General features: G+C 37.5%; 2 protein-coding genes and 1 non-coding gene across 3 annotated transcripts; 2 read left to right on the top strand and 1 right to left on the bottom strand.

The window, feature by feature from the left end:
* The first annotated feature begins 3,523 nt into the window (after positions 1-3,523).
* ppp1r8b (protein phosphatase 1, regulatory subunit 8b) lies at positions 3,524-10,006 on the top strand. Its single transcript, XM_061717244.1, has 7 exons — positions 3,524-3,584; positions 4,088-4,148; positions 5,485-5,638; positions 6,089-6,306; positions 7,155-7,299; positions 7,700-7,764; positions 9,502-10,006. Exons 1-7 carry the CDS (start codon positions 3,535-3,537, stop codon positions 9,853-9,855), a joined length of 1,047 nt encoding a protein of 348 aa, XP_061573228.1. The 5' UTR covers positions 3,524-3,534; the 3' UTR covers positions 9,856-10,006.
* Positions 4,248-4,406, top strand: LOC133441224 (small Cajal body-specific RNA 1). The gene has a single exon (XR_009782427.1). It is a non-coding gene; the product is annotated as a small Cajal body-specific RNA 1 (non-coding RNA).
* A 4,965-nt stretch (positions 10,007-14,971) lies between the features above and the next one.
* On the bottom strand, positions 14,972-22,334 carry LOC133436743 (cytochrome P450 4B1). Its single transcript, XM_061717243.1, has 12 exons — positions 22,101-22,334; positions 20,852-20,996; positions 20,654-20,698; positions 20,400-20,527; positions 20,152-20,276; positions 19,866-20,020; positions 19,666-19,772; positions 18,501-18,691; positions 18,242-18,375; positions 17,795-17,859; positions 17,394-17,476; positions 14,972-15,441 (listed from the first exon to the last, which is right to left on the bottom strand). Exons 1-12 carry the CDS (start codon positions 22,290-22,292, stop codon positions 15,273-15,275), a joined length of 1,539 nt encoding a protein of 512 aa, XP_061573227.1. The 5' UTR covers positions 22,293-22,334; the 3' UTR covers positions 14,972-15,272.
* Positions 22,335-26,320: the final 3,986 nt, after the last annotated feature.

The raw sequence follows: 26,320 nt of genomic DNA, 5'->3' as shown, positions 1-26,320 counted from the left end.
ATATGGGATGTTGAGTATTTGATCCTTCAAAATACACTACCCATGACATGAATTGCATTGCACTTTGTGAACATTATATGATAAATGGAAAAATAAAAAACTATGTTATCGCTTTATTTGATATTCATTCCGTTATTGGCCTTTATTTAACCAGGCAGGTCATTAAGAACACATTTTTATTTACAATGACGGCCTGGCAAGAGACAAGGACCACTTGGGGAAAAAGGACGTGGGCTAGGGAGTAAAATAGTAAAATTGTAGCTCTACAAAGGTAGAAAACCATTAGGTAGCATTTTTTGATATGGTAGCAAGAATCGATAGACAGACGCTATCGGTTTATGCGGTGGTAGCATTTTTCGACGAAGCAGCAGAAATCGACAAAACAGCGGCAGCGGCAGCGGCAGCTTTCTGCCAGTATATATCCATGTGCGAAAGCACTTTTGGGTTTGATAACGTGGTGTGCATCCTCTCAAAACTGTAGTTGTTGCCGTTGCGGGATGCTATGACGCGGCTGCCGTGATGGGAAAAGTGATGTGCGGCTCATCCAGCACACCTGCACCGATCCGCACTCGCAGTCACCGGGGGGGCGGGGCTGTAGCCCCGCAGTTGTAACACCTAACAGGGTCCTTATAGTCTCTGCTGAAGCTAATATATTATTCAGTAAAGCTGTTGCTTCAGTCAGAGTTGTTGTATGCTGCTGAGAAGATATTGCTATATCAATAAGTCAAAATAACTGCCAGAAAAAAAAATAAATCGCGCTAAACAACTCACTTCCGTTTCTACTGAAATGACGTCCGTTTCTACTGAAATGACTTCCGTTTCTACTGAAATGACTTCCGTTTCTACTGAAATTTTCAGTTGTGTCTGTAAGAAGATTTCACCACTGTGTGTGAGAAGATTTTCAGTTGTGTTTGTGAGAAGATTTTCAGTTGTGTTTATGAACATTTCCAGTTGTATGTATAAGAGCATTTCACCTGTGTGTCTGAGAGATTTCACAAGTGAGTGTGAGAATTTCATATGTGTTTATGAACATTTCCAGTTGTATGTATAAGAGCATTTCACCTGTGTGTCTGAGAGATTTCACAAGTGAGTGTGAGAATTTCATATGTGTTTATGAACATTTCCAGTTGTATGTGTAAGAGCATTTCACCTGTGTGTATAAAAAGTTTTGGATTTCATATGTGTTTATGAACATTTCCAGTTGTATGTGTAAGAGCATTTCACCTGTGTGTATAAAAAGTTTTGGATTTCATATGTGTTTATGAACATTTCCAGTTGTATGTGTAAGAGCATTTCACCTGTGTGTATAAAAAGTTTTGGATTTCATATGTGTTTATGAACATTTCCAGTTGTATGTGTAAGAGCATTTCACCTGTGTGTATAAAAGGTTTTGGATTTCATATGTGTTTATGAACACTAATTCAGAATTATGTCCCTCACGGCACCTCATAATTCACATCCAGGTTTTTTTAATAGGTAAAGCAACTTCCTGACCACAATTATGTCAAGTTTCAAAGCTGTCAGAGCTTCTGTTATTAATCTACATGAGTTTATATAGCCTATCTTAACTCCCATACGGCCAGGCTGTATTTTGGTTCTTTTTTAGGTTTGGGGTGTATAACAATATGTATCAATTTAACAATGTTTGCAGTAAAATATTTTAACCTAAGAATCCATTTCATATATTGGAGACCTTAGAGATGTGTGGGGAGTTTGTATGTTCTCCTCGTGCCTGCATGGGTTCCCTCCGGTTACTCCGGCTTCCTCCCACAGTCCCTGCAATGGACTGGCGACCTGTCCAGGGTTTATCCCTGCCTCTCGCCTGTAATTAGCTCCAGCAGACCCTCCTGCAAAGGATAAAGCGGGTATAGAAAATAGTTGTTTGTTACGTTATTTTGCATGAATCTATCGGAAATTAATCAATTCGACATTCAGAACTCTATAAACTGTATTTTTTAAATTAATCATTTTGTTTTTAATGCTGTTATTTTACTCCGCACTGAGTGTATTCATGTACTACAATTTAAATTTTAACCACAATATGACTTGATTGATATAGTAGCACTCCAACATAAATACTTGGCAATATGGCTCCAGATAGTGACTTGTTTAATTATCTTGTGGATAAATAAAACGATCAAATATACATCTCAAGTCTCAATGCAGGAGTGACACAGAGAGTCAACCGTACAACAGTTTTACCAGAACAGAGCAGGTTGCAACATGCAGCAACACTCAGTTAAAAAAACAACATCTTTGCAGCTGTGTAAGACATGCAGCTAAACCCAAACTGGGTTGTACTCATAATGAACTCACAGCAGGAACTTTTTCCATCACACCTCCCCGCTTTTAATGTCATAATGAGTAATGGACAAACAAGGAGTATGAATTGAAAAAGGAAATGGCTGATAACTTGCTAAACCACAGAGGAAAAGTATGCTGATATGTTCAGAGCTCACAAAATGCCCACAAGGTGAGCCACAAAACAACACAGTTTACTTCAATGGCAACCAGAAGCCAATCAAGCCCCAAAAGTCAAGAAGCCAATAAAAGACTGCATGGTACTAACTACACTTAATATGCTGATGACTTGGTCATCATGTTTCCATAGTGCTGGGCTACAGCAACTGCGTAAAGTGTGCTCTAGCTATGGAGTCCAGTATGACATTGTGTTTAACCCTATAAGAGTGTTATCCTGATTGTTAAAGCTAAGGAGGATCAGAAATATAAGTTTCCCCCATTCTTACTGTCTGACTGCCCCTTAGATGTTGTTAAGAGAGTACGGTATTTGGGTCACACCATAAATGAGGATCTATGTGATGATGACATCCAGCGTCAGTGCTGTAAGCTCTATGCTCAGGCCAATATGCTTGCCCGTAGATTCCATAGCACAGCTGATGTTAAAGTAAATCTATTCAGAGCCTATTGTACACCTCTTTACACGGCTCACCTTTGGTGTAATTATACCACCGCCAAGCTAAAGAAGTTGCAGGTAGCAAATAATGATGCGTTCAGGATCCTTCCAAGATGTACAAGTGCAAGCACTTTATTTGTTAATTGTTATGTCCCCACCTTCCATGCTCTGCTGAGGAATTTTATGTTTAAATTTATATGTCGACTCCGTGAGTCAGAAAATTGTCTAATAACTGCACTCACTAACATCAAACGGAGTGATACAAGGTATACACATCTGGACTATGGAAACATTGGAACAGATGTTTGCATGTATTTTAATGTGTAACCTGCAATTTTTATGTATTTTATATGGAACCTTTTAATTCTGTAATAAAGTATTCATTCATTCATTCATTCATTCATTCATTCATTCATTCATTCATTCATTCAATACTTTTACAGTTTCGTAAGTTATTTTCCTTCAGCAGAAAATACAATTACCTTCTACTTCCTCCACCCCTATTCAGTATGTTATACTGTAATATAAAACTGTATTAAGGATTTGTAGAACTACAACTCCCACAATCCCACGGGGCCGTTAACCCAGCATGCACCGCGGCTATAATATGTAGAAGCAAGATGGCGACTAAAACAAGCAAAGAGGGTCCTCCGTTTGATTGTCCATCATGGTGAGAAAATGCACATGTTGAAATAAAAGTGGGTTGTGTGTCACGCATTGTTGGGTGCAGATGAGCACACCACTGTAATCCCGCAGATGTATCTCACTGTTACACAAAGAGAGAAGCTTGTAATGACACCAGCTAGCGTTAGCATCTAGTCACGCTAGGAGGCTAACACGTTCATCATGTTGTCATTGATTTACATAATTGCGTTAGGAGTTTCTTTCTGGGTTTCTTTGAGTTGGTAATTTATCACATGTTGAATGTTGAGAAATGTCAGTTATGATAAGAATAATTTTGGAGATTAAAGTGTGAAATATCACTGTGAAAGTGTTATTCTTGCAGTTAGTGGCGCGAGTTGAGAAGTGCAGATAATAATAATAATTAATAATAAATAAACCTTCAAGTATGCCAAGAAAAGTTAAGCTAGTATAGTAGTTTTATATAGCGGCTTTCACTTGTGCACACATGTGTATATTATGTTTAAAATGGTCAATAATCGGTGTGTTCAGGGCAGGGAAACCGCCCACGGGGCTCCATCTCGACGTTATGAAGGGAGACAAGTTAATAGAGGTAAGTTTGGAGGTTTTACAGATTGTATCTTGTGAACATGTAACTTTATTTTCTTATCTAAAAAAACAACATAGAATTGCCAATAGTAGTAAATGTTTAATGCACCAAACAGAAGCCTGACAGCCAGTCCCAGATGTGTTTCACGTTGGGGTTTCTATGGCTGTTCAGCTGCAAACGGTGCAAGAGCAACATCAGCCCTGATATTTAAGCTTCTCAGTGGAAAGCAACACTGAGGAGTTATGGCTCAATGGCACAACAATATAATCCTGACCATGTCATCGGTTGTTATTTTTTTTTTGTTAACAATTTTTTATTAATTTTTTGCCAACTTTTAAAAAGAAAAAGGGGGCAGACAGTCACAAGCACCGCTCTGCTGTAGCAACATGTCCACTGTACATCTGAAATGCAAAAAACAGGGGAAAAAATGTGTCACAATAGTTAGAACAAAACAAAAATATTTCATATGTTGTACATATTTACGCTTGTCTGTCTCCTCCTTGACCCATACACATACACGCTCTCACACAGACACACATTCACATCCACACACACACACCCTTGCATACCCATCCCAATACTGGCAATTAATCAACAAAAAGAAAAATAAAAACCCTCCCACCCCAGTGAGTGATCTGCACCATCCCCTCCCCGTTCCCCCCCTTTATAGGCAAGACTTCACAGCTCTGATGGCTTCTGCCCGGATTTTATGGTCTTTTCTTTTGCTCCATGAGACCGTGCCACAGAGAGCTCAAGGGTTAAAATATCCATCAGAAGATGCCACCAGTGATCCAGTGATAGATTATGTGGTGGTTTCCACCACAGTACCAACATTTTTTTAGCAGCAGTTAAGCCGGAAAGCCAAATTCTTTTTTTGTGTATTGACATTACAAATTGAGAATTATCATTCAGCAGACAAAGTACGGGACAGCATGGAACCTCCTTATTTAAGATTTTGGATAAAGATTTGGTGACTTGTAACCAAAACAACTGTACTCCAGGGCATTCCCAAAACATATGTATAAAAGTACCTAAGCAACCTTGTGTACATAATTAGCAGAGGGGAGATGATTCCAGCTTCATTGAATGTCTAAGTCTGGGAGTAAAGTAAGCTCTGTGAACAATATTTAGGTGTATAGTTTGATGGTTAGGATTTTTTGAGGCTTGAATGATATTATTCCACACTACTTTCCATGTTATTTCAGGAGTAATAGAATTGAATTAACTTTGCCAATATGTTTGACTTGACATTCGTTTATAAGATGCCTGCAGTATTTGTACACACAGAACTCATCAGTTGTTTTAATGAGTGATTCACAGGACTTCTTTCTCTTTGTAGAAATTGATAATAGATGAAAAGAAGTACTACCTGTTTGGGAGGAATCCTGACTGGTGTGACTTCACCATCGACCATCAGTCCTGCTCACGTGTTCATGCTGCATTAATCTACCACAAGCACCTGAAAAGGGTCTTCCTTATAGACCTTAATAGCAGTAAGATATTAAGCATACTTTTCACATTCACTTTAATGTACAATTGTTTGTCATGTGCTCCTAAGAGTTTGATTGCAAAGGACAACTTGACTTGCTGGTCATTACAATGGTCATTAAACAAATAATATTATTTTAAGCAAATATCCTTCATGTTTTCACATTATAAATTGTCATCCTTCCTCTTTTGTATTTGTTCTGTCATTTCTGCCTTTTTTACATTGAGAAATTAAAGAATTTAGAGTTCTAAAATGACATTACTTTTTTATTTGTCCCTCCCTCCTGTGTAATCATGGTAGTAATATGAAATATATTAACAAATATAATTTCAAACTTTTGCTTGATCACAATGGTCACCTGATTTGAAATACAGCCTGAATATTGGTCTAAAGCCAAACTATTTCTCTTTTATTATTTCTCTTTCACACATTGATTTTTTTTTCACCATTTTAGCACATGGTACTTTCCTTGGACACATTCGCCTAGAGGCCCACAAACCTCAGCAGGTTCCCATAGACTCTACTCTATCTTTTGGGGCTTCAACACGAACCTACATCATCAGAGAGAAACCCCAAACCCAAGGCAGTGCTGGTACAGGAGACAATAAGACGGGCGACGATGAGGAGCTGAAAGGACTACTTGGGCTCCCAGAAGAAGAAACAGAGCTGGATGTATGTTCATTTATTTATTTTCATTTATTTATTTTTTTTTGATAAAAATGTCTGTGCGGATTTGTACTTGACTGGTCCAACAACAGACAAATGACTGAAGTTCCTTTTAATCAGCTACATAGAAGCCTTTGGCCTTTACTGCGATGCATTCTACACAGGGCTTTTGGAGTAAACTAGCTGGGTGTCCACTTTATGACAAAGTGGCTACCAGGCAAAACTGTTATTTGTGTTTGTTTTTCTGCCAACTGGACAATGTAATAATTAATATTTAAACATTATCTTTGAATCCTTTGCCTCCAACTGTGTTTCAGCTTATTTAAATGCCATTAGAGTGCAAGTCCATATTCTTTTTGTTATCTATTCTATCTATGTTGATGCATCCAAGAGAAGAGCAATTATACCGTTTTTTTTTTTAATTGAAATAAAATTGATTGTATTTGATTATTGTAACTTGGGTGATGACATAGCTCTATTTTTTGAGACAAATCCAAATAAGTCGCTTATCTAGCGTTCTAGACTTGGGACTGTATTTATATGCGTGGTGTTGTTTTTTTAGGTGTAGTTTACATTTTTTTTTCATTTTAATAGAAAATTTGGCTGCACAAATATATTATATAATATTTTAGTTTATAATTTTTAGTTTTATAATATATAATAGACATGGAAGATGCACCATATCATCATTAATATGCTTTCCATATTTGCTGACTTATTAGAACCTATGTTTTTTAGTTTTTTTTTAGTTATGTTGATGGTGTTATGTGTTTATCATCAACCTAGTGGTGTGTAATCTGTTTGTATCATTTCAGTCACAGTGCATTTATGTTGTGATTTCTGTATCCTGCCAGAACCTTACAGAGTTCAACACTGCTCACAACAAGCGCATCTCCCTCCTGACGATCGAGGAAGGCAATTTGGAAATCCAGAGGCCCAAGAGGAAACGCAGAAACTCCCGAGTCACCTTCAATGAGGAGGATTGCATCATTAACCCAGGTACTGGTCAGAGAGAAGGTCCTGCTGAAGTAGTGACCGTGTTTACACACCATTGTTTTTACAAATTAGTGAATAATGTTTTCAGTACTGTCAAGTTTTACCAGATGTGGTTAGAATGAAATAATGAGATTTCTTTCACTTTTGAGATGAGTTACTTAAGTTCAACTAAAGCCAAATTAACTTGTTTCAATATGTTTTCCTAAACTTCACATAATTTAATTAATCTTGGTGAACATCTTTTTATTGAATCTTAATGTTGACTGTCTTTGTAGAGTGCTGTTTGAATAGAGTGCAGTTCAGCTGTGTTACTGGTCAGAATGGCAAAAAAGTTGAATTCTAACCTTTATTAGGAAAAACATTTCTGAAATACATTAACACTTTTCCTTTTACACCTTCACAGAGGATATTGATCCCTCAGTAGGACGCTTTAGAAATATGATTCAGACTGCTGTCATCCCCATTAAGGTAAGTTTTACTCAGTAATTTTATTCATCAACTTCAACTGACAAAGTGCACTTGTGTCTTGAACTACTGAATTCACATTTTAAGAACATTGTATTTAGCAAAACACTGATTTATGTAGCTCACATGGCCACCAGCACTTCCAGTGTTCTCAAACATATATCTGACATTAATGGCTTCATTAATTTCTTTTTTTAAACGTTGGCATTGACATTTAAACATGAGTCATGTTAAAGAGGAGTTTCTTTGTGCTTCATTCAGACATACAATATTTGCATTTTGATTGGCTTTCAAACATAAAACCTGCCCCAGATCACTTTTCAAAACATTAAGCTTATTAAATCAATGAATGTTTAATTGTACAACTAATTGTTTTTTTTTTTTTTACTAAATCTGATGACATTTTCTCAAACAACATTGCTGTTTCTCAGATGAGAAGCTGCTCCACCCATAAAACTCACTTAGTCCTTACACACATGGAATTTTCTAATCACAGCATTCATTTTGCACATAAAAATGTATCAAACAAAATGTTGAATTAATCAAAATGAAGATATTTCATTCATTTGGCTTGGACACTGAAAAATGACTTGGTTTTGTGGCTTATCATTGATAAAACCACACACTTGGAAATTGTTTTAAGATTTCTCCAAGTAGCAGATCATGGACCCACCATTATTCTGCGTTTTTCTCCATATGTGTGACCGCAGTTGTTCAGGCTCGTGACATAAGGCGCTTACATACTCGCGTTCTGTGACATTTCAGTAACACTGGACCACCAATTTTTCTCCACTGGCCTTTACATAGTGACCCAAGGAAGAGAGGGAAATCCATCAAACGTGTCTCCTTATATACACAAAACTGGGATTCCTGAACAAAAGTGTGATTCAACATTGTGTGCGTGAGACGTGACGGAAGGGGTCAACATTGCTAATAATGATAATTAAAAATAAAAACATAGCGGAGGAGACGGTGCTGTCAGCTTCCTCCAGATTGCCTGCGGTCCTTTTTAATAGGAATGTGTGTAAGCATGCATGTGCAATTGTGCAAGAGAGGCACGTAGATCAGATGGTGTGTGTGTGCAACGCGCTGATGTGTGGAGAAGTTGACCCAGAAGGTTTTAACAGGGTAAGTAGACAGCTTCAGCTGCATGTACAGCATCAGTAGGCTACAGTACATAAAACCACTGCCACTCCTCCAGCTGGAAGCGTCCGGCTCTTCCTCAGCAGCTGCTGTTTCATTTGTGAGTGGGTTCTAACTACGAGCGCTGCTCGTCCCTGGAGTGAAGTGCAGCTCTATTCTTATGACTATGGTTGGGACATCTCCCACCTGATCAGAAAGTCATTAAATTCTCACGTTTCTCACTCAGTTATGGAATGGCCTTTAAAAACGCAACCGATCTCTCCTTATTCACGCCTTTTAGTCTACCACGGGAGGCGGGAAAATGAGACTATCAGATTTTATGTCCGCAAAGCGGCTCTTCTGTACAGGCAGTGCTGACCAGCAAAAGCAGGAAATGTTCCTTAAAGAAATGCCAGTGTGTAAGCGCCTTTAGTAAAACCAGATACAAACATGTTACTTGATCCAACCCATTCAAATTGCCATCACAAAATGTTCTGAAAAACACCAGGGCATTAAATCAGACATGCTACCAACATGTTTATATTTTTGCCAGTTTACTGGAAAGCCGTCCTTGTCTAAAGCATGCTTTAGGTAATACTTTTTCCATCACTTCTGTAGAAACGGAGATCAGATGGCCAAAACACTCTGGGTCTTGAAGACCTGGCTTCAAAGCGCATCCATGCCTACAGCCTGGCTAGCGGTCTCTATGGGGACTTGCCCCCCACCAGTCATGAGAACCAGCCAACGGGAGCACCGGGAGGTGCTGCAATGCAAGGGGGACTTCCTCTGCCATTCCCTAATCCAGCCCCAGAGGTAGACCTGGCCCCAGAGGCTCCACACCCCCCTATTGCCCTCAACCCCACACCGGTAACAGCCCCCTACCTACCAGAGGCGCTCAACGAGCCTCGCAAAAAGAAGTATGCCAAAGAAGCTTGGCCAGGCAAGAAACCCACCCTTTCCCTACTCATTTAACCAGTTTTGTAAAGCTGGTGACTCTCAGGTTTCCAGCAGATACATCAGGGACTGTGACCTGGCAGAGGTGGTCGTTCACTTTTTTTATTTTGTATTTTATTTTTGTTTTGTTTTGTTGTGTTACTCTTTGTAATTAAAAATATCCTCCACACATTTTCTCGGTTGTCTGTCACATGATATAATCTACATTACTAAGTTAACATTTTATAATGTATCAATAAGCAGAGGACATGTATTAATTTCTAATGAAATTCACCCAAATGTACAAGACTTAGCAGTTAGCATATGAGTTAGACGTGTTTGTCAGGATTACTCGCTGTGAGGTTGTGATGGGTCAGAGTTATTTGTTTGAGTTTGATCAATGTAAATTATTTTTATTTCACTTTTTTTTTGTTTTTTTTACACATTTCAAAATATTTGTATTTTACTTTTTTTTTTTTTACACATTTCAAAATATTTTTTTAATTTCACTTTTGGAATGTTGATAATGCTATTAAAAGGAGAACGTACTTTTATATAAAAGATCTTAGTGTGAAAAGTCAGAGAAGTTATGGATTTTAGATGTAAACTGAATTTCTGTCAAAGCACAGGGCTACCTTTTACTCTGCAAACATTGATATTCAAAAGGATTAAGATTTATTTCCCTTCCACGTATGAGGAAAATGGTACATCAACTGAGTTCTCTTGCATTTTCCCTGCAATCCACTAGATGGAGCCTTAGACAAAAATATCAGATTTGTAAAGGTTGGCTGGAGTGTGGCATCCCACTTTTTATGACAGCACTTTTTTTTAGTAATTTGACTTTTGTTCAGGTTAAAGCCAGATGCCCGATAAACTGGACACATTTTCTTTTGACTTTTTTTTAATGGTTTTTAAATACTCTACTGCCCCTTTTCTCACAGTAAATTTACTATAAATAAGATAATTTCAATTTTTTGTTTGCTTTGTAATTTGACTGTTTCCAAGTAGCAACAATAAAGGCAAGGCAAGCTAATTTGTAAAGCACATTTAAGCAAAAACGCGATTCAAGGTGCTTTACATAGTTAAAACATGAATAGTCAAGAGTGGGGAAAATTAGCTATAGTCCACTCACATAAAGTATAATGGACTCTAGAACATCAAGTTTTTAAATCTAAAGTAAAATGACGCTGTAAAACAGTGGTTTGGATTTAGTTTGACACCTCTTAATCTCCCTCAAATTCAACAGAGATCAGTGCGGTTAAGTCTAGTAAAGTTTACCTTCACCAACGAGACAAAGGAGCCGTCTTTCAGCGTAGCAGGAGAAAAGCACAGCCCAGTGTGTTAAGCATGTCTTCACCTGGTTATAATTTGTGTGTAGATTATTCATAAAGTCAAACAATCACATCAAATTCTGTATTAAAATGGTAAATGAGATGCATTTTTAAGGACCTCGGACAGGAACTGTAAGTCATCAAAGCCCTCAACAATGCTTTGGTTACGTAATGGCTTTTTTTTTTTTATATATAGGAGTCTTGTTGGGTATTATTTGGCTAATTTGTATTATCTAATGGGTTATTATTTTTTAGCAAAGACTGGTGGTTATAACTATCAAAACAACTGGATGGCAGCGGTTGGACTTCATATAACTTCCCTTGTTACATCTTTATGTAACTGTCTCTTTTTGGGAAAAGCAGTTTTCCAAGACATAGGTGTTAAGTCAAATGATGGAAATCTGAGATCAAAGATAAGAAATTACTTGTTTTTACAAACTGTGTCAGTGACTTTTTGTTCTGAGTGTGTGGATTTTGTAATATGACTGTAAATAAAGACTGAATTACTTTTGACTTTTGTGCCTTTCTGCAATCTTTGTGCATTAACCTACTCGATGCAGTGATGATGACATCCTCCTTGATATGGAAAGTGTTTTTTTTTTAATCTTTCACATTGCAAGATAACTGTCTTATTAGTTTGAATGGATTCCAGCCTGTCGTTACGCTGGTGTTTGAAGGTGAGGTGCTGTTGTTTCAGTGATTGCTTATGGACTTGACTCCACTCACAACACGCACACACATCTGGTCAAAAAGGTGTATGCAGTTTTCAAAAACGTGACCATAAAAAGTACAATCTTGAATTTGCATTCGATGTTGATAATATTTATATAATAATTATATTTATTTATATATTATATTATAATTAATATTTATTCAAACACAGCCAAATATTAGATGTACCTTTTTCTGATGTTAAATAGAGGATATTGCATATATAATGAATGTAGTGTGTATGTTAGACTAATTTTACAAGTGTAGCTTTGTGGTGTTCTGTCTCAGACAAATGTTACCATATATCTATTAAAATAGAAACTTTGTACTCACGCCCCTTTCAAAGTAACTTTTCACAATTCTCTGGTACAGACCATCGTTATTTTTTTTCCCTCGTGAAAAAAATAAACAATCATCTTTCAGTTTTAAGGTCTAAAACATTGGGTGGTTTCCAAGGTCCTAAAATGAGGTGAATACATCCTGAGATGACCATACATTAGTGTCATCATTTATTCAATACAAACTAAAACAAAATAAAAATTGCACAACCATTTATGGCAGTAAGTTGATGGAATGATTTTCAAGATGACATTGTAAGTCTCTCACATGGTTGTGGGAACATTTGGGCCCACTCTTTTTTTCCATCATTGCTTCATTTCTTTCCGGTTCTTTGTGGTTAATCGTTTAAGCACAGCTCTTTTAAGGTCCCGCTGCAGCGTTTCAGTCAGACTGATCTGGGCCATTGCAACATCCTTATTCTTTTCTTTTTGAGTTATTCTCTTATAGTGTGCTAGTGATCATGTGCTTTTTCATGAATAAGTTTGAGCTGACAGATATCACACTTGGCTGATGACTAATCAGTAGGGTACATTTGATTAGCATCACTTGGCTCCCAGTTACCCTTTTAATTCTGTGGAAACAATAAGGGTGTACTCAGTTTTTTAAACATATTGCTTCTGCAGTGCAGCATAATGTTTTGTTTCACAAATAATGACAATGTCTCCAATTGTTCATGAGTTTAAATTGGTTAAATGTACTAGATTATTATGTTTTTATTTTTCTGTGTAAAACCTGAGAATTTAACAGGGGACGCTTTTTCATATATTTGTTGCTCTTTTGCACCTTCAAATTCCAAGACACTTTATTGATCCCCGAAGGAAAATTAAATGCTGCAGAAGTCATGGTTTAAGTCTCTTCAAAGACTCATTGGCATTTTCCCCACAAGCTTAAAAACTGAAGTGGTAAAATCTACTTGGGGAAACCCTGAGTCTGAATAATATCAAGTGGTAACTTCTGTTTTAAAGTGGTTGGAGATGTTATGTTTCCCTTGTTTACCATAAATATGTATCAGCATTAAAAAAACAAAACAAAGTAATTGTTTTCTTTGGGCCCCATTAATCCACTTGAACTGTACTTTATGTACTTACCTACTGCTCAAAACCTTCTACTGTACTATTGTGTACCTCTGAAATAAATTTATGATTTCACTTATAAAAAGAATGGCATTACGTTACTTTGGCATATTGGCACACTTTGAAAAAAAAAAAAAAAAAGCTGGTAGTGATGAATATTTAGAGCCAGTTGTCTCGTCGTCTTCTTGCTCCTTACAGAATATGCCAGAGGTAAACATTGACCACACATCTCTGGTGTACTTTGGATCTGGCTTAAAATAAATCATGTTACAGACAAAAGGCACGGATGAAACATTAAATATGAACCCTGACCTACTTCTCACTAAAGACGGTAACTTTGTGTTGCACTATATACAATGGTGGGGGGTGGCTGTATGTTGAGCAATATCAGCTTATTTTAATTTTCAAACTGTTTAACGTCTTCCGGCTCAATCATCAACCAAACTTGAAATGAGTTGCTACAACTGCTCACCCCTTGGATAAAGAAGCTGGCCTGGCTACGTTTCTTTTTTAGTCATAAGGTGTTTCAGTATATACTTAGCATCGGTCCTATTTTGCAGTCTCTCTTAGCTCTCTGTTTTAGTGAGAAGGTGTTTTTGCACGTTCTTTGAATTTGTCATATTTTGCATCTAAGGAAGAAGAAGATCAATCAGGTGCTGAAATGGCTCTCTGTGTAAAGTGCCAAAAATTAAAGCTTTGCAAAACTCTAGAAAAACTATAAACCTCTTTGAGTTTCATAATTTGACCTCACAATTGCTTTCATCTTTTAGGTTTTTTTTCCTTCCCCACCCACAAAATTGTCCAGGAAGTATTTGGGACGTGGTGTAAAATGTAAATAAAAACAAAACCATATTAAACCACATGCCTAAGTGAAACGAGCACAGACAAGTACATGACAAGTACATGACACAAGTACATGAGTACATGTGCAACATGCACAAGTGCATCTACACCAATAAGAGATCAGGTTGTCCTTATTTTATGCTCGGAGAAGCAGATGTCCATGATTTCCAAGAGGAAAGTTTTAGTTCCTCTGAGGACAGAACAGTTCTCCACTTCATTTCAGTTAATTCTATAAGTTTAGGTGCATAAAATTGTGATTTTTATGTTTGTCTTTTAGTAAAAAGTTGACATAAATTTGTGGACACAGTAACAGATTGCACTCCTAAACTCAAATTGTCCCTGTTTTTAATATAGTACCTCAAAAAGACTGAAAATCGCAGATATCAGCTGCTGGTTTTTGGTACCTTATGTCTTCTATATCGACATTTGTCTTTATTCTCTGAATATTTACATGGCGTTAACTATCTGGAATGATGAAATTCCAACTTTTTTGTACTTTTCAATTTTACTCAATTGTTGAAACTATGAACCCATTCTTCCTCCGACTGGTGAACCCTTCGGTGGACATCCTCGTTTCATTAAAAAAAAAAAAAAATGTTTATGTGTATGCGGGGGAGTGGGGTTTTGCCCATCTTTACTTTTTAAATTGTGTAATTTTTAAACATCTAAAGCAGTTTGTGCTACATTTATGGATGAAAAGTGCTTTATTAATAAAGTTTGATTGATTGATATGGATACTCTTCAAATTATATTTTGCTTTAAGTTGAATCCTATAGGTGTTTTGGGTTTAAAAAAAAATTAAATCTCAAATTATGTATTCACATACAGATCCTATTACAAAGTAAAACATGTCTCAAAAACAATGCAATTCTTTTTTTTATTTTATTTTTTTACATACAAAGTGCAAAGAAATCTCACTAATAAAAGTGCAAGTGCCAGAAAGTTACATGTTTTCCCTCGACATTTTTAACACGTAATTCCTCCTGAAACACATTTAAAATAAGGCACTAATCATAATCATTAGTTTCAATGACAGTGGAGAAGCTTGGTTAATTTTCACACCAGATCCCCCTAAATGATTCTGTTAATATTTTAAATGGTTTCAATGATTAAAGTGCTGGATTATGTATTTTCTAACAGTTCCTGTATCTATCTTTCCTTACACCACTGGTTTGATCTTGATGTGGATGCCGTTGAGCGAGCGGAGAACCAATCGTGGGATAATCTTGGGTTTCAAACTGGGCTCCTCTATTAGCTGGTAACGCTTCAGTGTCAGGGCTGTCACCACCTTCATTTCATTCATTGCGAAAGTCTGACCGATGCAGTTTCTGAAGAAAGACATCATAAGATATTAAAGGAGAACCTTAATCATCCGAGCAGAAAGATGAGAATGAGAGTCATATGTTATCATTGAGAGTGGGATATGCAGGAAATGAATCAGAGGGGGGGTAATAAGGGATGTTTGATCATCAAATCAACATTCAGCACTTCATGTACAGTGTGGCAAAAAAGTATTTAGTCAGACACCAGTTGTGCAAGTTTTCTCACTTAAAAAGATAAGAGAGGCCTGTCATTTTCATCACAGGTATATCTCAACTAAACAAAAAAAAAATCTGAAAAAGCACATGTGATTTTTAAAGAATGTATTTGCAAATTATAGTAGAAAATAAGTATTTGGTCAATAACAAAAGTTTGTCTCAATACTTTGTTATATACCATTTGTTGGCAATGACAGAGGTCAAGCGTTTTCTGTAAGTCTTCTCAAGGTTTTCAGACACTGTCGCTGGTATTTTGGTCCGTTCCTCCATGCAGATCTCTTCTAGAGCAGTGATGTTTTGGGGCTGTTGCTGGGCAACACAGGCTTTCAACTCCCTCCAAACCTTTTCTATAGGGTTGAGATCTGGAGACTGGCTAGTCTACTCCAGACAGAGGACCTTAAAATGTTTCTTACGAAGCCACTCCGTTGCCCGGGCGATGTGTTTGGGATCATTGTCATGCTGAAAGACCCAGCCACGTTTCATCTTCAATGCCCTGCTGATGGAAGGAGGTTTTCACTCAAAATCTCACCATACATGGCCCCATTCATTCTTTCCCTTACACGGATCAGTCGTCCTGGTCCCTTTGCAGAAAAACATCCACAAAGCATGATGTTTCCACCCCCATGCTTCACAGTAGGTATGGTGTTCTTTTGATGCAACTCAGCCTTTATTTCTCCTCCCAACACAACAAGTTGTTTCTACCAAAAAGTTCTATTTTGGTTTCATTTGACCATATCACATTCTCCCAATCCTCTTCTGCATCATCCAAATGCTCTCTAGCAAACAGACAGGCCTGGACATGTACTGGCTTGAGCAGGGTGAAACGTCTGGCCCTGCAGGATCTGAGTCCCTGGCGGTGTAGTGTGTTACTGATGGTTCCTTTGTTACTTTGGTCCCAGCTCTCTGCAGGTCATTCACTAGGTCCTCCGTGTGGTTCTGGGATTTTTACTGACCGTTCTTGTGATCATTTTTACCCCACGGGGTGAGATCTAGCGTGGAGCCCCAGATCGAGGGAGATTATCAGTGGACTTGTATGTCTTCCATTTTCTAATAATTGCTCCCACAGTTGATTTCTTCACTAAGCTGCTACCTATTGCAGATTCAGTCTTCCCAGCCTGGTGCAGGTCTACAATTTGGTTTCTCTCGTCCTTTGACAGCTCTTTGGTCTTAGCCATAGTGGAGTTTGGAGTGTGACTGTTTGAGGTTGTGGACAAGTGTCTTTTTATACTGATAACCAGTTAAAACAGGTGCCATTAATACAGGTAACGAGTGGAGGACAGAGGAGCCTCTTCAAGAAGAAGTTACAGGTCTGTGAAAGCCAGAAATCTTGGTTGTTTGTAGGTGACCAAATATTTATTTTACCCAGGAATTTACCAATTAATTCAGTAAAAATCCCACAATGTGATTTCCTAGATTATTTTCCCCCATTCTGTCTCTCATAGTTGAAGTGTACGTATGACGAAAATTACAGACCTCTCTTATCTTTTTAAGTGAGAGAACTTGCACAATTATTAGCTGACTAAATGCTTTTTTTGCCCCACTGTATGTTTTACAGTTCACCCTTTCTCCACTTTACTTTGGCCCCCGATAAAAACCCTAACGTTCTTTACATCATGTTCATAAAAACCAGGGCTTGGAGCCCAGACATTTATGTACTGCAGACTCGTGATATGTTAGACCGGGCTGTGAGATGCTGTAAACTGAGTGCAATTAAAACACGAGAGTGTCAAGTGTGTTCAAACCTTGGCCCAGCTGAGAATGGCACAAAGGCATGAGGAGATCTCTTTGAAACATTTTCTGGGAGGAAACGCAATGGGTCAAAGACCTGTTAGAAGAAAAGATGAAAGAACATGTTGGTGTTGTGGAAGCTGCACATCTGTTTCTCCTGTTTAAACGCACTGACACACACTATACAGCAGGTTTTAGATGTCGGTCTGTTTTATTCTGATATCTGAGCGCTCTAGGTTTTTATGAGTAAGCAAATGAACATGTTTTTCTGCATGAACTGTCTCACATTATGGGAAGCATCTTTACATATTAACAGACTGCTGACAGACTTCATAAGTTCTGTTATCATTAATTCATTCAATAATAATGACAACATCTGGCTTATTCTGCTTAAAATAAAATCCTTTAGCCTTACATCCGGCTTTTCCCAGACAGCAGGATTTCTGTGAATTCCATACACACTGGTGCCAACATGAAAACCTGCAGATCAGAAAAACAAATATATATTTGTTACTGTAAACACATAAAGTTTGCATATTACCATCACAACTATGCACAAAGTGTTACTTTGTGCACATTTAGTTATGTACATGTGATATAAAAGATTCATAGTTTAAAATAAAAAGTAGATAATATTCTGCACAGCGTTTATTGTAGTCAAATAAGGTGGGAAAAGACTTAAAATTCACTGACGGTAGAAAGGTAATTGGTGCTGCATGAATTAGACACTTTTACACTAAAACACTAGTACAGGTCCATAGGTCACAGAGTTAATCTTTCACCTTGCTGTGTGCTCCAAAAAGCAGCGCCATCTAAAACATTGTCATCCAGTCTTTTCTAGGCCGTTAGTAATTTCACCAACCTGCTGGCAGAGTCCTTCCATCAAAAAAGGTCATAGGTTTGGTGATCTTTCTGGACATTCCTGGTACAGGAGGGTAAAGGCGAAGAGATTCTTTTATGCACATTGTAGTGTATGGTATTTTACTCAGATCCTCCCTGAATACAACAAACAGATGCAGTGTTAGTGATCAAGACGCGATAAAGACCTGTACCTTTCCTAAAGCAGACGGTGTGACATGACAATATTTCCATTACATAAGCCTCATATTACATAAGCCAACCATTCCATTGTGTCCTTGCCACCCAGGACCTCAATAATCTCATCCCTGCAGATCTTCTGGTGCTCCGGGTGGGATGCCAGACAGTAGAGGATGAAAGAGATGCCGCTGGCTGTTGTGTCATGCCCCTCAAACATGAAGGTGTCCACTTCTGCACGTATATCTTCATCTGACAGACCCTGCTGCTGCTCATCCTGAAGGTGAATGGTGTTGGTTTAATATTCACAACTTTCGAAAATACCTACATGAATTTAGAAATGTTTCACAATATTAATAAAAAATATCATAAAGCAGTATTAAATATGCATTAAGAATACTGGATTGTGATGGATATCACAGTGTTAACCACTAGGGATTACGCGGTTTTCTGTATTAGATCGTCATAAAGTGTGAAAAACAAAGAAATTCAATAGAAACAAATATAAAATTGCTTTTATAATTTTTTTATTTAACATTAGAACTTTCCGTCTCAGTAAAGTGTTGAGCCCCTTTAATCTAAAAAAACAACTGTTTATTCTTGCAGTGGAACAAATCTGCACAGTTCTGAGTAAGAGTCCATTCAGTCCATTCACATTTCTGTGGGGGTGGGGGGTATTCTTTAAATATAATTCTTACTAAGAGCCTGCTTGGGGGCATCCCGTCGCTTCTCTTAACTGCCACTGCGTTTTAACTTGCAGACATCTCTCCTGACATTATCCTGCCTTGGTAAAACAGACCAGGGATGTTTAAAGCCACCAGAAATTGGATGTCAAACATTTTCCATTGCTGTCTTCATTGATCTTTCCACTTGTAATCCAACTGTTTGCTCTCAGTTGCTTGCTCACGAGGACACAAAGCCTGCCAGTTGCCTTGGGTCCAGGATACATTCATATGCAGAACATTACCCGCATTAACAACAGCTATTTGTGCTTGCTTCCCCTTTCCTTTTGAACCATTTATATTTGCATTCAATACCACCTAATCTCTTATCTGACATCAGATGTCATACACATTTCTATTTCTAGAAATGTTTTCTGAAGGCTTAAGTTTTTTATGCGTTTTTATGGGAAACTTGGTGTTGCTTAATTGAGTTTGCCTGGTTAAAAATTAAGAGCGTTGCTGCAATATACTTTGTGACATGGTTATTTCCATTTGTCATTTCTTAACCTCAGATAATCACACAACTTACTCTTGCAAAGAGAAGGATGTCCAGAAAGTCCAGGTTTCTCTTGCGCTGAATTCGGCTAACCTCTTTTTCCTCCTTCAGAGCTTCCTGTCTCTTTCTTATAACTTCCTCTTCGGAAAAGGAGATAATTAATTTGTTTTACAGTTTCACTCTGCACTCATGTACATTATTGTTGAACAAAATTAGATTGACGGAGAGCTTACGTGTATGACAGTGAGCCACCTTGCGGGCTTTCCTATATCTGAAGCCATGTGGGCTGAGGTTGAAAATGAGGTCACTGTGGTACGGAAATGTCCTAAATCGCAGGTTTACAAGATCGCTGAGTTCATACACTGCTTTGATATATTCATTTGTTCCCCTGAAATGTGAGAGAAGGCAAACATTAACAGTTACATGTCCTCCACATATGACTGAAATAGCCAAACAATTTTCTTTGATTTACTACTAAGAGCAGTGAACAAGGGAGAAGCTGAGATTGTGAATAGTCACCCCTCGGTCTGACAGTTGCTGTTGCAGCTAAAACCACACTTTAAGATGCTATCCAGTGTCATAAGGCTCACATGCCCAAACAATTCAAAGTCCTCATTGGTGTTTGCATAACTCTCCCATTTGTCCTGTCAACAAGAGGACAGATGTGACCATGCAGGATATGAAATAATACTCCAATGCACACATTAGCTTGTACAGATTTGGTTTAAGAAAATTGTGGTTCGTACTAGTAACTTAGATTTACATACCAACATAGTGTTAGCAGATTCTGACATCAGCTGCACGTATGGTTTCAGAACGTCATAATGGAAACCTGAAGTCAAGAGCCTTCTGTGACGAAACCACTTCTGACCTTTTGACACCAGTAATCCGTTCCCTTATAAAACGCAAACATGATGCATTTCAGTGAAACGTGAACTTAGTGAAACGAGCAACTTAATAGTAAAATAACATTTTCAATAATAAAGAAACTGTTGCAAGAGAAAATGCAGAATAGTCTTACCAATCCATGACTCAATAAATCTATATGCCAAATCATCTTTTGGTTCTGCCAGGAAGAAAATAAACAGAAACTCTGTGACATGACCTTTGGGATTTATTGTGTACAAATCAAGGCTGAGAAATGATTATATCAAACAACAAGCACTTGTATGATGTCAAAACCCTGTGTTAAAAAATAAATATCAAAGTTTAATATCACCTGTTGTTGTCAGCACGGTTTTGACATAATCAGGATGGTGAATGTTGAGAAAACAAACAGAAGGGCCAAACCACATAGGGAAAGCATAGGGATACTGCTCCCCAAACTTCACCACTTTTTCCAAGTCTGTCCCATCTTGTTTAAACTAAAAGAGAAATGACAGCAGAGGATGCAAGAAAACTTTTAACAGAAGCATATATGAGCATGTGGTGTTATGTGTGATACAGGGACAAAGATACTTTAATAACAGGATATCCACAATAAAACATCCCAATTGTATTTACAAACTACATGAGGGTATAGGCCGGGGGTCGGCAACCCGTGGCTCTAGAGCCGCATGCGGCTCTTTAGCACCGCCCTAGTGGCTCCCTGGAGCTTTTTCAAAAATGTTTGACCTTTTTTTCCTTTTTTTCCTTTTTTTTCTTCTTTTTTAATCTCGACATTTCGACTTTTTTCTCAACATTTTGACTTTTTTCACGAAATTTTGACTATTTCCTCGACATTTCAACTTTTTTCTCAACATTTCGACTTTTTTCTCGAAATTTTGACTTTTTTCTAAACATTTCAACATTAATCTCGACATTTCAACTTTTTTCTCGACATTCCGACTTTTTTCTCAACATTTCGAGTTTTTTCTCGACATTTCGACTTTTTTCTCAAGATTGTACTTCAACATTAATCTCAACATTTTGACTTTTTTCTCAAGATTTCGACTTTTTTCTCGAGATTGTACTTCAACATTAATCTCGACATTTTGACTTTTTTCTCGACATTTCGACTTTTTTCTCGACATTTCGACTTTTTTCTCAACATTTCGACTTTTCTTGACATTTCGACGAAGTGCATAATGAAAAAAAAAATTCCCCCAGTTATAACTAGATACATGCAGCATGTTGCGCTCATTCTAAGGCTTATAAAATACTTTTCATTTTTTGCGGCTCCAGACATACTTGTTTTTTGCGTTTTTGGTCCAATATGGCTCTTTCAACCTTTTGGGTTGCAGACCCCTGGTAGGCTATAGGCAATATTAGACCTGCACGTCAAATGCCAAATTACTGTCTCAAAATGGTATAAGCATGATATATAAAGCTTTAATAATTGTTAACACACCGTAATTACAACTTGAAGACTTTTAACAAAAAAAAAACAGAATTCAACATTTAACAACGGTGGAGGTGGAAACGTGAAAACTCTTATTACATAAGACTAACCGAGCGGGTCACGGACAGGTGGTGTGATCCGGGTTTACCTCCAACACATGTCCGAACAGCCAGTGGGCCGGCGGTCCTGGAAAAGCCTCAACATGTCGAGCCAGAGCTTTCCTCTGGACGAGGAGACTTGTTAATTTATACACAGCGACAACGACACAGAGCGCACCGAACCAGTAATGCAAATGAGGCCATGTCAGCTGAAACTTCAGAAAAGCTTCTGTTAAATCCATCCCGACGATGCTCTTCACTTTCTGCAGGAAAAGAGAGTTTAGTGGAGCATAACAAGTGTGTGAGAGAGAGAGATGGGCGGAGAGTCTGCTATTGAATATGAGGAGTTCAGGTACCGACGGAAATATGAGAAAACTGGATTACAGGCGTTTTTTTTTTTAGAGCAATTACTCCACGTTAAAAGCAGATTACCAAATTAACAAAGACTGAAATTATAATGGTTTGCGTTTAAAAGAAATACAAATAATTTAAATATCACACTTATTTTACGTTTTCTTTTTTTTATTTCTTTTTGACTTCTTTCATACCGTACACAGTGCATTCAAATTTCCTCAAAGTAAAGTAGCTTTGAAACAAGAGATGTGTGTTTATCTGCGCTCTATCAGTCTATCAGCGCCACAATGTTGAGACGTTCACGTTTAAATGGGAGCTTTAGCTTTTGTCATCTATTTACGGAAGAGTATTAGGGAGAAAAAATGGAGAAAAGATAAGGAGAAAAAATATTTGAGAGGGGGAGATTTGTTTTTATTGTGCACTTCGAGAAAAAAGTCGAAATGTGGAGAAAAAAGTCGAAATGTCGAGATTAATGTTGAAATACAACCTCAAGAAAAAAGTCGAAATGTCGAGAAAAAAGTCGAAATGTCGAGATTAATGTTGAAATACAACTTCAAGAAAAAAGTCGAGAAAAAAGTCGAAATGTCGAGATTAATGTTGAAATACAACCTCGAGAAAAAAGTCGAAATGTCGAGAAAAAAGTCGAAATGTGGAGATTAATGTTGAAATACAAGTTCAAGAATAAAGTCAAAATTTCGCCTTTTTTCTCAACATTTCAACTTTATTCACGAAATTTGGATTTTTTTCTTAACATTTCGACTTTTTTCTCGAAATTGTACTTCAACATTAATCTCGAAATTTCGACTTTTTTCTCGAAGTGCATAATGAAAAAAAATCATCTTCCTCTAAAATATTGTTTTTATTTTTCTCCTGCCTGGCCCTAATACTCTTCCGTATCCATTGGGCAGACTGTAGTAGTGCACAGCTGAATGTTGAAATGATCTGGGAACATTTGAGAGTTTTGATGGATTTATTGGTTTCTGTAATTGCAAATACAATCACACAAAAGGTTAAGGCGCTCATGTTGAGATTGTGATTTAAATAAATGTTGAGTCAATGACGAAACAATAAGCTATGCCGTATTAATACGTTTTTTGTTAAAAAGTATGTTAAAAAAAACATTTGTAAGCTCATTGACTTGTCTGCTTAATATCTAACTAAGAGTGTTTATGTCATGTACTGTTTTCCACTGTTGATCTTCCACTTCCATTTCATACTGTTAGGATTTTATGAAATAGTTTAAAGGTTTGAACAGTTTTTCTATAAGATCCGCCGTCGATTTAACGCGGAACCATAAATCAGGCTAACGCGCGCGCATTTGTCAGTTTTCTTTTCGTCTTTTCAATGCAATGCACAATGCATGCTTTTGCACCCTTGTAGACCCGGGCCTGAACTGATGGGTCTCATCCTGTTTACCTTAAGTTTTTAGTTGTCTTAGATCTTTTCTGGGTTGACACCTCAAGTAAGAAGCAATCAACAGAGATATAAAGCTGAATGTGTGACATGTTTGGGTGTCTTTCCCCGCAGCTGGCTCCACAGATGGGGTTCACGTGCAAAACACCTCCTTTTTCAGTATAAATACGACTGGATCAATGACCAACGTCTGCATTTCTCTCCTACCTCTGTGGTTTGAGAAAAAAAGTATAGTGTAGTGATTTTGTTCACTGGTTTTCTTATGGCGCACCAGACAAACGAACACGCAGATCTTTCAGCGCCCTACTTTGCTTTGTAAAGTGGTAAATACTTTAAGATTTTACTTACCTAGTTGATTGTATAGCAGATAAGGCAATGTGAGCCTATATTATGTACATGTATATCGTTATATGCCCATTTATGCACTCTATACACAGCTCACACACGTATTTTATTTCTCTGAAAATAATTTCCACATTGTCACAGATGTATATCAAAGACGATAATAAAAAAAATCTGTTACTGAAGAACATGGGTTTTTCAATCACAAAACATAATCCGACAAAATGTTCTCACATTGCAAAGCGTGTTGCCAAAGGCTGCTAAAACATGCTGCTAAAGGTGATATGTACTCTATGTAACTCTGGCAGGCAAATAGTGTGGGTGAAAGCCATATTCAGTTTCCTGTGGCATAAGTGTTGGACCACGTCTGATGTGTCAGGTTTATAAAGGACAACTTGCATCTTCTCATGTGACACTGATGAGCACTTAAGCCACAGATGCGGTAGACAAGCATCAGCCTTTTTGTTTTTCAGGGAGTAAATGTTAATTTATAATTACCCAGTATAAGACAGAGCACAAATACAAATGAATGCATCCGAGAGCAAGCAAGATCACATTTCATTACAATCTCTATTAACTTTATACAGAAAACGCTCGTTTATTTGTGTAAAACCAAAAAAGATGTGTCTTTGAGGGTCTGTGTATGTAGTTTTCACATGCAAAGAAACTGCGTGTGAACCTGAAGGCCTCGTTTCATACTCCAGATGTATATATTTTGTGTTACATAATAGGTTACTCCAACTGACCTTTTCTTTTTTGCATATCTCTGTTTTTCATATCTCTCTTATTCAAATATACACCAATATACCAAGACAAATTCCTCATATGGTATTTTAAAATACTTGGCAGTAAAAGCACTTCTGATTCTGATGTGGTGACAGGTCAAATGATGGCATGAAACTGGACGGAAAACATGTTTCTTATCGCTTGCAAATCATTTAAGATTGAGAGCCATTAATACATGTTTAGAGAAGATTATCCATCCAAGAAATTTAGATTGATATATTTGATTTCAAATATGATACATCGTTATTATATGTTTAAAGCTATTTCAAGTAATAAAAATATTATACATATTTTGTTCAGCTTTCATTTATTATCTTTCCTCACAGCCTTGTTGTGAAATTCAGGATTACTCTGCGTAAACAATACTTTCAGTAAAAAGAGATTTCACATATTTTTGTGTCTCCTCATGACATCCCAGACAGCATTTATGATGCTGAGATGATCGGGGGCCCCAGTGATGGACCCAGTGGGGCCCCGGATGTTACTTTTCTTCAACCCATCCTACTTACTTATGCACTGCTCTACACTGATGACTGTATAGGATATGCTCATTTTCTGCTCTTGTCTCTTGAAGGTCCCTCTCATCTGGTGGCGTTAATGTAGTGGCCATTATTCAAAGATGATGATTTTGCCAAGTGGGATATTTAGATAGTTTAGGAGGAGTGTACTCTGTGATAGAGTCAATCTCTTTGACTTTTAGTTCTGTAGGTTTTCTGACCCTATGCACACACAAAAAAGAAAAATCTCTCTCACACACACACACACACACACACACACACACACACACACACACACACACACACACACACACACACACACACACACACACACACACACACACAACTTAAATATACTGAGGGAGAAGGATAACCCCCCAGAAAGCACAATGTTCTTTCTAAGCTGTTTGAGAGTGTGTGACTCATTTCTAATCAATGGTGCTCATGCCATGTAAACTTTTCCGCTGCTACTCTTCCGCCATTTACTTTCTGTTATCTGGTGAAAGTTTTGCCATTTATAGTGTTTAGAAAAAATAGTTTCAAGATTCAGAAAAAAAAAAAACAAGCTTACATTTTTGGAAAGCCTATGCTTGCAGTATACTGTACTTTACACACACTTTGGTTTTAATTTTTGTTTCTTGAAAAAGTAATTTGCATTTAGTCAAAGATATCGAAAAGAAACTACCGTGAACAAACTCGATACTTACAGTATGTGCGTGACAACAAATCCGTTAGTTGGGCACACAATGGAACTCAGCACATTTGCTGTTGCTTATATGTGAAACGCAGTGGTGTGGGTGAAAACCACAGTTATTTCTGATCTTCCTATGCAGTTGCTGTTGGACCTCTTCCGATGTGTCAGTTTGACTTCAGTCATG

The sequence above is a fragment of the Cololabis saira genome, chromosome 3 (genome assembly GCF_033807715.1).
Source record: "Cololabis saira isolate AMF1-May2022 chromosome 3, fColSai1.1, whole genome shotgun sequence".
NCBI classification, from domain to species: domain Eukaryota; kingdom Metazoa; phylum Chordata; class Actinopteri; order Beloniformes; family Belonidae; genus Cololabis; species Cololabis saira.
The sequence above is the reverse complement of the archived record's forward strand: the minus strand, read 5'-3'. Positions and strand labels throughout refer to the sequence as shown.

Excerpts from the sequence above, each read along its gene's own strand:
- ppp1r8b (XM_061717244.1), top strand. The coding sequence starts at position 3,535 with ATGGCGACTAAAACAAGCAAAGAGGGTCCTCCGTTTGATTGTCCATCA. Across the intron at positions 5,639-6,088 it reads CCTTATAGACCTTAATAGCA|CACATGGTACTTTCCTTGGA; the intron begins GTAAGATATTAA and ends TCACCATTTTAG. Across the intron at positions 7,300-7,699 it reads GGATTGCATCATTAACCCAG|AGGATATTGATCCCTCAGTA; the intron begins GTACTGGTCAGA and ends ACACCTTCACAG.
- LOC133436743 (XM_061717243.1), bottom strand. The coding sequence starts at position 22,292 with ATGGATTTAACAGAAGCTTTTCTGAAGTTTCAGCTGACATGGCCTCAT. Across the intron at positions 20,021-20,151 it reads AGCAACTGTCAGACCGAGGG|GGGAACAAATGAATATATCA; the intron begins GTGACTATTCAC and ends CTCACATTTCAG. Across the intron at positions 18,692-19,665 it reads ACATCCTTCTCTTTGCAAGA|GATGAGCAGCAGCAGGGTCT; the intron begins GTAAGTTGTGTG and ends ATTCACCTTCAG.